This window comes from Anneissia japonica, unplaced genomic scaffold (genome assembly GCF_011630105.1).
Source record: "Anneissia japonica isolate Jap-2015-1 unplaced genomic scaffold, ASM1163010v1 scaffold288242_len54250_cov106, whole genome shotgun sequence".
Classification (NCBI taxonomy): domain Eukaryota; kingdom Metazoa; phylum Echinodermata; class Crinoidea; order Comatulida; family Comatulidae; genus Anneissia; species Anneissia japonica.
Window position 1 is genome coordinate 1 of NW_022714443.1, and position 13,273 is coordinate 13,273.

Here is a 13,273-nt window from a genome sequence, read left to right on the forward strand (position 1 = left end):
AGGCTGGGCGGTAGTCTTTTAGACAGGGCGGCCCCGCCCGGCTCCGCCCTGCACAATTACATCCCTGCCTTACAGCCTGCCCCCGAAAATTGACCTAGATCAGCTTGTGAGTTAAGCCAATAAAACCTACTGGAAACGTGTTAAGTTAACGTGATGAAAGTAACTGTGAAATGTTCGGCATTGTGGCGGGCAAAGTAATAGAAAACCTCTAGTCGTTTACGGCCCGACACTGATCACCTGTAAAAAGTAGTATTAAAACTGAGCACTGCATGAAGGTTTTTTGGAAGCACACTTGAAACATCAAAGGTAGTTTTCGTCCCTCTGTGTTAAATCGAAAATTCACTTTGGCCCTCCAATTGATTTTTATGCCCACCCCTACTCTAAATAATATGAGTTGATTTTAAGGATAGAAGTGTGGGGTTAATAAGGGTGGGTGGAGAGCCATGAATTTAGGTTTAGACTGGATGGAAAACTTCAAGGCTGGGTGACTCCACCTCCTCTCCCTCCCCCATAACTACATCCCTGAATTTGCAAAATGTAGGCCTATCATACAATACTATATAATCTTTTATTATTTTTAGTAGTCAATATTACAACAGTTTAACAATGAGATTCTATACAGGATTGAAAATTTATGAATGCCCAATATTCAGTAGGAGTAGATTTCCAGTACAAATAAAAATATGGAACTGGGTTTAGTTTACAGGAGTTTGTGCTTCAAACAGGTTGTTCCATTCGTAGAAGCCTTTTGATAAAGAAAGTGTTCCTTAAGAGTTGCCTAGGTTAAAACTCACTCGGACTATATGGAATTAATTATAAGCTTGAATTGTTAGTCTTATAAGGAATACTACAGTAACTTCACGTTTAATTTTAATTACAAGTTGAATTATACAAAATTCAAATTAAATGTCGTAAGTATATAGTTTGCCTAATTTGCTTTAGAAAAATCTAAAAACTTTTTTATTATAGGAATGTTAAACTTGCCTTATTTGCTCACTTGGTAGTGCTTTAAATAAAATTTTAATTGGTGCTATGTATATTAAATATATAAAATTTTGTTATGTACAATTATTAGTAGTGATTAAAGACCAAGTGTGTGATGATTTACCATCCATAATCGCGCACAGTTGAATATATCGTAGCACCATTCTTTTAGGTCTCTTAACATTCTTGAAGACATTTTTTTAGTTCATAATATCCATTAAAATATCGTAAAGAAAAATTTTACACTAGTCACTACAAAAGCAACACACATGAGAATTGTTTGTTAGTACAGTAAAGTGGAAGGAGCAGAGTAATATTCAGTATTTAGGTAAATAGAACGTACCACTTCAGTGAGTAGGGCTGATACATAGGTGTATATTCACTAAATATAACGGAATAATATATATAAAGTGACTGTTACCGGTACTAAAATACTGTAAGTCAATACATGACAAAAAATAAGGCATGTCTACATCTTTCACATATTTAACAAGTACTGTACAATCCAATTTTGACTATCTTGCTGGTATCTTACAAAAAAAGAAATTATTTGAAAAAGAAAATATGATACTCCTTGTCCCCCAAAAATTGATCTAGATTATCTAGTGAGTTAACCTGATGAAAGTTACTGTAAAATGTTCAGCATTGTCCCAGGTATCATAAATGGCCGCTACTAGACATTTTTAATTGTAGGATGTACCCGCCACACATCGCCTTAATACCCCTCCCCCTTTAATACCATTCCCCCTCAATAGAGCTAGATTATCTCATGAGTTACTGTAACCCTCTAATACCCCAATACATACAGTATAGTCATTTTTCCAATATAGAGTGTAACTTTGAATTTTGAGTAAGGTAATTGCTTTATTTTTCGTACGCTGAAAGTGTAGTCATATGTTCAATGAACTCAAAAAATGTCTTCAAGAATGTTAAGGCACCTAAAAGAATCGTGCTACGATATATTCAACTGTGCATGAGTGTGGATGGTAAATCATCGCAAACTTTGGTCTTTAATCAAATTAGTAATATGATACTAATTAGATAACACTAATAATTGGTACATAACAAATACTTATATATCACCAATTCAAAATTTATAAGCACTACCAAGTGAGCAAATAAGGCAAGTTTAACATTCCTGTAATAAAAAAGTTTTTAGATTTTTCTAAACCAAATTAGGCAAATAGGCAAACTATATACTTACGACATTTAATTTGAATTTTATTTAATTTAACTTGTAATTAAAATTAAACGTGAAGTTACTGTAGTATTCCTTACACAATAAGATTAACAATTCAAGCTTATAATTAATTTCATTTAAGCCCGAGTGAGTTTTAACTTAGGCAACCCTTCCTAAAAAGGTACACTCTCTTCATCAAAAGACTTCTACAGATGGAATAACCTGTTTGTTGAAGCACGAACTCCTAAACCCAGTACCATTATGATTTTTAATTGTAGGGAAATCTACTCTACTGAGTATTGGGCATTTATAAATTTTAAATCCTGTATAGAATCTCATTGTTAAACTGTTGTAATATTGACTACTAAAAATAATAAAAGATTATATAGTATTACTATATAGTATTAGTACTTGGAAGTTTTCCATCCAGTCTGAAGCTAATTTCATGGCTCTCCACCCACCCTTATTAACCCACACTTCTATCCTTGCAGTATAATAAACTCTTATTTAGAGTAGGGGTGGGCATAAAAATCGGAGGGCCAAAGTGAATTTTCGATTTAACACAGATGGCCGAAACCTAGCTTTGATGTTTCAAGTGTGCTTCCAAAAACGTTCATGCAGTGCTTTTATGTCATTTGATTCTCAGTTTTAATATTACTTTTTACAGGTGATCAGTGTCCGGCCATAAAAGACTAGGGGTTTTAATAATAATAATAATAATAATAATAATACACATTTTTAAAGCGCCTATTAAAGCAAACAAAACTGGCTTGTCACCGGCGCTGGAGGATGTTAGAAAGAATAATACTAGATAATCTAGGTTAATTTTTGGGGCGGGGAATAGGGGGGTGTCTGGCAGACACACCCCACCATCAGAATTGTCTGGCGGTGGTGATTCATAATAACTTGGACTACGATGAAATTTTACAGTAATTTTCATCAGGTTAACTCATTACCTAATCTAGGTCAATTCTGGTGGTGGGGAATAAGGGGATGTCTAGTGGGTACACCCCACCACGATGTTCGGCAGTGGCCACTGGTACTATGCTAAACATTTTCCAATATGTTTCATCGGGTAACTCTGCCACAAATGTTTGACTGTCATTGTGGTCACTCATGTTACATAAAACATGTCATGCCATGTAACATTCATCAGGTGAACTCACTAGATAATCTTGATAAAATACACCACACTACCAAAAATGTCTGGCAGTGGCCATTCGTGATACCTGGTGCTATGCCCATTTTTTGCAATGCGTTTGATCGTGTCGTGACTCACAAGCTGATCTATGTTATTTTTTAATTTTTTTTGGGGGGGGGGGGGCTAGGTACAAGTGGGTGTCTGGTAGGTATACCCCACCATTAAAAATGTCTGGCGGTGACCATTCCTGATACCTGGTACTATGCCCAACATTTTCCAGTAGGTTTCATCGGGTTAACTCACAAGCTGATCTAGCTTAATTTTGGGGTACCGGTTTTTTGCGTCTGGCACCCAACCCCCCACCATTGGAAATGTCTGGCATTGACCATTCATGTTATCTTGAACTATGCCGAATATATCTTGATAGGTTTCATTGGGTTAATTCACAAGAAGATCTAGCTCAATTTTTGGGGCCCTTTTTATGCCCCTCCTGACCACACCCACCACAATTGGACCGGCAGATGCCCATTCTCCTACATAGACAGGCACATAGAACATTACTATATACACAAAAATTGGTTAACTTTCCACCTATGCTGACACCCCTGGGCTCCTGGTCTAAAAGTGGCTTGCTCAAAGATTAAAATTTCAAGGTTGGGAAACCAAACCAATCCCGTGTGCAAACCGCTCCTGTTATTTGCAGTTTTATAATTAATGATGTACTCCTCCATATTCTTATTTAGAGCAACATTGAGAAACGAAAGTTTGTCTCCGTCAAATCGTACATGATTAGAAAATGTACTGAATATTCATTGCAATACAACTTTCTATCAGAAAGAGATGGTCAACAAGAAATGAACCCCAAAAATAGAAAAATCGAACAGAAAAGACCAACCAAAAAACTTAAGAAAACAGATTCAATCAAGCAACCAAACCAGGCCCGTATTTAGGGGGGGGTTCGTCCGAATCCCCCGCGGGAGATGGAGTTCCGTGAAAATTTTCATTTTTATTTCTTTTTTTCAATTTTTCATGGCGGCTATTACGCTAACACACTTATAATAAAATGTTATTTTTTATTTTGAAATCCACAATTTCGGAATCGGAGGGTTCGCTAAACAAGGTATAAAAAAGTCTCTCCTTATTTAAAGCACTAAAAATGTATATTTATTTATACTGTAAAGGGCCTGAGGCCTATCACACTGAATAAAGTCCCCATTTAGGGGAGAGAAGAAGAAGTATGTGGGTTTTGATAAGGAGTTCCGCATAGTCCCAAGCCAAACCCCCCCCCCATTGAAATTCCTAAATACGGGCCTGCCAACGAAGGTATACATTTTATATTTTGTTGTAAAAATCATACTGAAAAATCCATCCTTGTGTGTTTGTGGGTTAATAAATTTACTATTACTATATATTGAGGCCGTCATCATTAAAACAATAATATAAACCTATACATTACTGTACCTCATCTGCAGAAGTTTGAATAAATTGTTTATTGATGATCTTATTTCTACAGGTAATGATGATAGTTTACCATCAAGCCCACATCGCCAGCAGCCAAGTCAAGGTACATTTAATGTTTAAACTATTACGGATACGTGTTTGCCCAACTGTACAGTAGTGTTGTATATCTAAAATGTAGCTGACTTAAGGCCAACTCAGACAGTGTCGTACAACGCAGCCCGATGCAATTTGTTTTCTGTGTGAGTTAAACGCAGACACGATGGCTTGCGTCGGGTGCAGGCACGTCATAGAATATTAAACATGTTTAATGTTTTCCACGACGGCTTAAGACTGTCCCTGACGATCAATCGCCTTGGCTTTAATACACCACAAGGATAGGAAACGTGAGAGAGATAATTTACCGTTTAGTTTAACATTTTTGTTCTTTTTCAAATATATTATTAAAAAAAAAAAAAAATTTGTGTATATTACTCTTGAGTATATATATTGTAGGCTGTGTGCCCCATTATGAGATTTTGTGAACTATGCCACAAATATGCATTACTTTAATTATCATAAATCATGGAAAAATATTGACATAAAGTTTAGTTTTACGCAAAAGGATGAAAAAATGAGAAATAGAGACTATTTCTCATAGGAGATTACAATTTTCTTGACGACTTTTTCGTTATTAGGCAAATTCAGAGGAGAGGTTGTAGATCGCATCTGCTAGAATGCTCCCACTTTTGTGTTATACTTTATACAGTCAATGAAGTGCGCCCTCTCTAATGAGATTAGTTTTTGTACTTCGCATCTTGTACACTGTCGATCGAAGGCCTGAGATATGTTTGTTTAATTTTCAGATTCAGAATCATTTTTTTTAACAAATTTTGAAATAATTCCAATGAAAAATTATATTTTACAAGGGTCAGTACTAGAAACAAAAATATCATGTTGGCCATTTTCATGTCTGATAACAGAACCTAAATTGAGGTAAGGTAGGCCTGGCCTAGCAGTGTTGGATAGGCTAATTTTCCAGCGCCTACTATATTTCTTCGCAGACCTATCGCAAAATCAGACAGTAAAATATTCATCCACGTTTAAAAAAAATAAAATTTCAGTCTTACTTTACTTTGTTCTCATGTTTTCTAAATTCAGTTAAACTAGCAATTTCGTATTATATTAAATCTTTTAAATTTTAACAAATATAAAAATCAGATTTTTCTTAACAACTGAAATTTTGCCGAGAATGAGGCTTTAAGTTTGTTCCTCTTCCCACTGAAAATTTGCTTAGCTAAAATAATGTACTTACACTGCACTTATTACACTGTTACACTACATTTACACAATACACTTGAATCTCAAAAACCATCTATTAGGCCCAGCTGATTAGACCTTTTGCATGCACAATCAATTCGGGGAATTTACAATTTCTTTTTGCAGACTCAACCTACAGTAGGGCGTGAACTGACATTGACAATTTTTTTGTCATAATTGAGTAACCCATAAATGATGTGAAATCTTTAGTTGGTAGCTCTAAGAATACCTTTTTTATAAAATGATTATTGAGTGGAGTTTAATAGCTTGGTGGTTAAGATGCTTGCCTTCCGATCCTAGGGTCCTGGGTTTGATTCCTGTCAGTGTTGCAGGATTTTTTCTCACGACCAAAACAACTCCACTCCCTAAATCTCATATTGAGATTTAGTTTGTGTAAAGCATTGTGCGTGTGTGTTTGTCTTGTGTAGGGATTGCCACCTACAAGTAGGACAGTGATATATTCACTATTAACAATCCTTGGCACATGTATTGTGTGCCTAAATAAATAATAATAAAAAAATATCTACCATAAACTCTGATGACAAATGGTATCAAAAAAGAGGACCATAAATTGCCTTTTGCTAAAAGTTGATATTTACAGCACAGTATTTTCAAGGAGGTATAAAAAAGTAATTTAATTGGCCATTGCCTGAACAGTACAATAACTCTTCCCTTGCAGAGATCTAGTCATTTATAAAAAGAAATTGTATATTTTTTTAGGAATCTCTGATGATGATTTCAGAGAAATATTATCATCCATGTCAGGATGGTATGATCGCCATGGATACATCAATATGCTGAAAGTTTTGTACAGAGACGTTGTAACTGAGCCTAATAAGCTATATGCTGCCACCAAGGTGATTGAATTGTTTGAATTGGTATGCAGTTCTGGACATCTGAGTCCTGCAGATCCTACAGTACTATATGATACTATTAATGTAACTAAGCCATTTGGCTTGGAACCAGAAATTCGAAAATTGACAGAGAAAACACCTTTTGATATCAGGACAGTCATCATATCAAAGTTTGCACTTAAAAGACTAAATCTGATCAAGGTTTTAGAAAGCCTCACTGACAGTGATGTCAAGAAGATCTCAAAACTTTACTGTTGTGAACAAGAGACTGACAGATGGGAATTATTTGTAGACTTGCAGCATAGAGGCAGGATTTGCGAAGAAAACATGGATGACTTTATGAGAAACATAACAACACATCTCATTATTGAGTCAAAAAGTGACCCTCTAGGGCTGAGGGGTACTTGCAAATGTAACAAGAATTTTGCTACACAAGCAGCTCCATCTACAGGTAAGCATTGATTGGTTTAAATGTTGTTAAAATCTCATCAGTATACAGTGTAAGTATTATAAGTTATGTTCAGATGACCTTCCGTCTGAAGTAAAGTTACGAGAAAATTTTACATGCGTATTACTTCCACACAATGCTTATCCAGGATAGTTCAATGCTTAGAAGTAGCTATGCATATTTTTCGGAAGCGCTGTCTATTAACATTTATTTTACACACAATTTTTTGAAATTGTAAATAATTATGAAAACAGCATGTCTACAAAGGCTTACACATCACAGGAAAAGTTATTTTGGCTCTCATTTGTAGGTATTTATCTTTTGAAAAACTTTGAGGTCAAAATAAAGGTCGCAATTGCGAGCTCTGAAGTGTGTACACAGCGCTACTCCAACCGCATATTCTTATTTTCCTTGTGTATGCGGAAGTAGCACACTTGCTCCTTAGACTGCTCAGAAATAAATTGTCTGTAATAAGGTTGAAGTAACTTAAAAGAGAACTAGCAAAATGATTTTTTGTTCTAGAAGGGATTTTTGATATGCCATTAATAATACAATCAACCTTAAAATTGTTTTTTGGCTATTTTTTTATGAAGTTATAGGCGATTATATACGATTTTACCATAACGTCACTGGTGAAAGAGTAACAAAAGATTGTGTAAATAGTGCTGCGTACGGTATCCGTCGCGTACGATCTTTGCGTGTATGCTGTAACCATGGCTGTAACTCTTTTGTTGGCAACCGCTGATGCAGTTATCAAGTCTTATGCAAAATCAATACATCAACCTCGGAGGAATGTGTTTTACCACATCAATATTTTTTTAAATGCGGCAATGTATTTCTAGGCCTAACATTTTACGATTGTCCTTCATTGTCCTGGAAATTTGATCATTAACCATTCCAGTACTGCAGGTTGCCTAGTAACAGTAAATTAAATAAGAAACGTTTCCACGATACTCTTGTGAGAAGCAGGTCAACTCTTTGTACGCCGCCAATTTATGAATATTATCGAAGAATGTCAAATGCTGAAAGTGGCTGACTGGCTCTGGGTATTTCATCATTCTACAGACGTTTACACTTGCTTTGCATGAATACACATGTTTGGCACCATCCATAGTGCAAGGCAGTTAATTAACTATTAACGCAACCATGGGAACATGTACAGTTTTGTTACACTGAATGGCATTCGTGTTTGAAGGGCCTTTACATTTAAAATCCTTGATTTTATAACGTTATACAAAAAGTTTACAAAATCATTGAAAAACCAATGTCGGTCGGCCGTCTATACAGTGCCGGTAGGATGTTGAGATCTCTGTCGTACCTTAACATTTGCTGTATACTAGATTATAAAAGTTCATGTGGCCTTCAGCATTATAAATGTTTAAATATAGAGATAAAATTAACAATTAAAGCCTAATAGTAATTGACCTATCAATAATAATAGGCCCAACAGTAATGAATAATAAATAATAATACAGTAAATGGTATGATGATGTGTACAGAACTATAGAGCATACCATTATTAATAAATAGTACAGTAAAATTAATAGTTTTTACATATAAACATCTAAATATATATGAAATACACTAATATAATTTAAGGTCTCTACAACGTACAGTACACCTATCGAGAGCGTTATCATTCGCTGATGAACAACCCTGGACAGGCATGTACTCCACCCAGAGGCGCACAAAAGAACCGAGTTATTCTGGCGCATCGGTTCCACAAAGTGCACTGACAGGTTTATGTGATAAGATTAAACCATTGTTGTACGCGAACATTTGTGTGCTGATGAGAGTATTCTACTCCAGTTCAGCCCTGCTTACTTTACCAGTACTTTCCCATGCTCATGGGAACTCCTTTGCCCAACAAATTTTTACACATCTGAGAAAAACAGAATTTCCAACGAGCGTGAGAACAAAGAGACAGATCAGTCGCCTTCGAATTAGAATGAGATACAACTATGTACACTTAACTAACATGCATTTAAAATTAGTACAGCAAACATGTTTTACAACCAATCGTAAAATTGCTGATATTTTACTGTAAAGCTATATAATCCTTGAAATTTGGAAAAAATTGACCTGTAATGTCCAGGAAATTTTTTTGTTTAAAAACGTACTAACCCTGTGTTTGGCCATTGCAAGCTTCTCTGAGGCCAATGATGTCCAGATTATGCATATGCCTATGATTTGATATGCATTTAGCGGTTGTCAACAAACGAGTTACAGCCATGGTTACTGCATGCACGCAAAGATCATACGCGGTGGATACCCTACGCGGCGGACACTCTACACAGCGCTATTTACACGATCTTTTATTACTTTTTATTTTTAAAAATAGCCAAAAAACGATATTAAGTTTGATTCAATTATTAATGTCATATCAAAAATCCACTCTAGAACAAAAAATCATTTTGCTAGTTCTCTTTTAATACAAAGATCGTCTTCACGGACACTACCCAGGGCTTACGAAAAGTAAACTGCTAATTCAAGGCTAACTTCTGAATCGTCTGAAGGTGCCTTTAATCTTAATAATTATTGCTTTAACATTGTAATTTCCGTCTTTTTGATCATCATTCAGGTTTAAACAACCTGCAACGCACTCTCACACTTTCTACAAACATGCATACTACAAGTCAACTACAAATGTATTAAACAAGAAAATCAAAAGAAATGTTTAGCTTATACAATTTGTGTACGTAAATGTCATCGAAACTGTATTCAAATAGTAAGTAATAAGAGTGGATGTGGTTAATAAAGGTAGTTAGAGGGCTATGAAATTAGAACTGGATGGAAAAATTCAATACTGGCTGCTCCCCACCCACCAAAACTACATTGCTGCTTAGAAATTGACAGAACATAATATACTTTAAATACCAATTTATAGCAGATGATCAAAGAGAGCTAATGTTGACTGGTGACACAGACACTAGGGTTACATTGTCTGGTGACACAGGAGCTGGTCCAAGTACATCTACAGGTAACAATTCCATTACAATAGAATGCCAAAATTATCTCACCTACCTGTAACCTTTGGGAATTATAGAAGGATCACAACTAATGACTTGACAATAATGTCTCTACATGTTTTCAAGTGTACTAAGCTATCCTTTGAGAAAACGTCCAGGTCGCTACTGTTTGGCAGTACCCCCTGAGATATCAATTATTGTGATTATTGAAATTGGAAAGCTTGCTCCACTTTATTGGGCCTCTCCTCCATTCACCAATGGAGTTCTTCTGGACCCCTGCATACTGATTTCCCTCCTTGATTCTTAAGCCTCTAAATGTAGATTGTTTTTGTTATTACAGAAAAAATAAATTGTAGATTGTGTTAATCCGGATATTTTATGTATTTCTGCTTAGGTTCTACAAGCGGTTGTCAATTTGTTAACTGTAATTTTACTGACTCCGTTATTAACATTAGCACAATTCTACCTGCAACACAAGGTAAGTGCTTCAATTGAAATGAATATGAAATGTGCCTGACTTTTGATTTTTTTACATTTTTTTTTTCATTTTGTAATTAGACTTACAAGTACCGTACAGTACAAATGGTATTGAAATATAAGGAAAATGAGAGTCAGCTTAGCTCATTGGGCTAAACTGGTGGTAGGCACATGATAGGCACAATTTTGCTGGAACAATATCGTTTGGAAAAACTAGCTGTTACAACTTTCTCTGTGCTTGAAAAACCATTGGCCGAATCCGAAAAAAAAATCTGCCTTCAAAAATACAGGGGTTCCAAGTTGGAAGAAGTAATTTCTGTGAGATCTGCAGTGTCGAAGGGTGGGGGGTTGGGAGGGACTTTCACAGATGGAGGGTGTGAACCACATCAGCCCCATCATGGTTAGAGCTGAGGAAAATATGTATGATTGTGGTTTGTTTTGATGACTTCCTTAGAAAATTGATAATAAAGCAGTGAAAACATGCAAAATTATGAATTTGCGGAGATGAGTTTATTTCCAGGAGATTATTGCTTGCTTGCAGGAGTTTCCTGGAGACTCTTTTTGAGTTCCGGGAGACTTGGGAACCCTGCAGTGTCAATGCCTCTGTATTGGGTATATAACTTACAATTGATAATACTTCCTTGTTGCTTAAAACCGCCTAGCATAGAGGAAACTGAGAGGTGCTGGACACTAGGTTTTTCATAAAATAGTATTAGATCACTCTATTTGTATTCATCTGAGTTAGTTTCTAACAATTTGATATTAGGCCTACAATAGCTCTCAAAACTAGGCAGTCATGTTTCAGTTCACGTTTTTTTCTTTACTGTCAATTATGTAATATTGTTTTAGCCTCGACTCAGAATGATCTTGGACAGAGAATTATTTACCGACTTTTAATTTTGTATGAGAAGTGCCTATTATTATGTGAATCAATTATCTACTATCTGACATTATTTTTTGTTTCGAAATTCTCACAGATAAACACAACAATTAGAGAATTTCAGGATAACCCTTAAAGCATTTCTGCTTGTTTCCAGAATGGTTCCATTGAAATAATAAGAAATAAAGCTATAGTCAATACAGTTCTACACAACAAAAATGATGATTTTTCATTATTTAATGAAAAAAACTAATAAACATGAATAGAAATGTTTTGTTATCAGTGTATCAGTCCAGTTACAAACAAGAATCTACAAAGTATCGGTATTAGAACTGAGAAATTCACCTAAAACCAGCTAAATTTGTACAAAGAATTACGAAGATGAAATTTTCACCAATAGAGGGCAGCAGACAATGACATGTTTAATGGCGAATATCTTCGTTACTATTCATTTTTTATATTAGTGTAATGGGAAAAAATATTCAGTGCATTATTTCCTTTCCAATGATACAACATAATGATATGTGCCCGCCATCTTGTTTTCCAAGATGGCGGGCAGTTAACCTTCACGAAAAAATTGGCACCAACATGTTTCTTGTTCAGTATAAAATTCTGAGTCAGAAAAGTGTTGTTGCCATAAATTAACATGAATTGCGAACAAAAATACATAAGCCCCTGCACTAAAACAGTTATTCTTTTCAGATAGATTTATTTCCATGTATTTAACTGTATGCCATTGGATTGGATTGGATTTATTCGGTGTAAACACCAAAGATAGCCCACAAAAGTCTAGAAGAAGACTTATTTCCTGTGGGGTCCTTCTGGTGGTGATTGGACAGTACACCGGGAGACAATCCCCTACTCTTTTCCGAAGAGTGTACTGCGTTCTTTAATGTGCACATGGGCCATAAATGCACCAAATGGAACCAACAGCTTAAACGTCTCATCCGAAAGACGGTGCGCTATTATAACTTGTATTTCAGCCCTCTAGCTGAAACACAAGGAGAGGCAGCGATGGGAATTGAACCAGGGACCTAGAGATCTCCACGGTTCAGCACACACACAGTGGCTACTACCAGATTAGCCGACTGAGCTAAGCTGCTCTCTCCTGACTGAGCTAAGCTGCTCTCTCATTCAAAGTGAGGCAAGATTATGTAGCATAAATTAACTAGACTTGTCATGTTTGCCGAGCATTAACTAGACATGTGCTACTGTCAAGAATCATACTATTTAAATAAATTCAATTTACAAACTATGAGTACACAAGCAGTAAGAATAATTAAAAATAATAATACTTAACAAGCAACCTTTATTTTAACCAGGGAGAAAGGTCTCTTGTGATTGTTTGGCTGTTGAAATAATATCATCACGGTTCAGCGTATCACAGCCTATCTTTGCAGTTACAGTATGCCCTTTTGCCTTGGGAATTTACTGAATATTTTGTAGTTATCTTGCCATGCCCATATCTAGCCCGGGGAACACTTTTTAACAAGTTTTTTTGTGTCAAAAGTGTGTAACGCGATGTACTGACCCCCACTAGGCTATATAACTCAATTTTGCCAAAAATGTCAGTTATGCCCTTT

General features: G+C 35.7%; 2 protein-coding genes across 2 annotated transcripts in view; both read left to right on the forward strand.

Annotated features, from left to right (window-relative positions):
- Positions 1-4,048: 4,048 nt before the first annotated feature.
- Positions 4,049-10,640, forward strand: LOC117109027 (the record flags this gene model as incomplete). The annotated part of the gene is made up of 5 exons (XM_033251254.1): positions 4,049-4,247; positions 4,819-4,869; positions 6,783-7,367; positions 10,252-10,344; positions 10,492-10,640. Coding segments are annotated over 5 exons (1,077 nt in total), but the record flags the coding sequence as incomplete, so codon positions are not given.
- Positions 10,641-10,699: 59 nt separating this feature from the next.
- Positions 10,700-13,273, forward strand: part of LOC117109028 — a 14,096-nt gene continuing 11,522 nt past the window's right edge. The window contains exon 1 of the mRNA XM_033251256.1: positions 10,700-10,811. Within this exon, the coding sequence (XP_033107147.1) occupies positions 10,712-10,811 (100 nt within the window). The 5' untranslated portion in view covers positions 10,700-10,711. The remainder of the gene's footprint in view (positions 10,812-13,273) is intronic.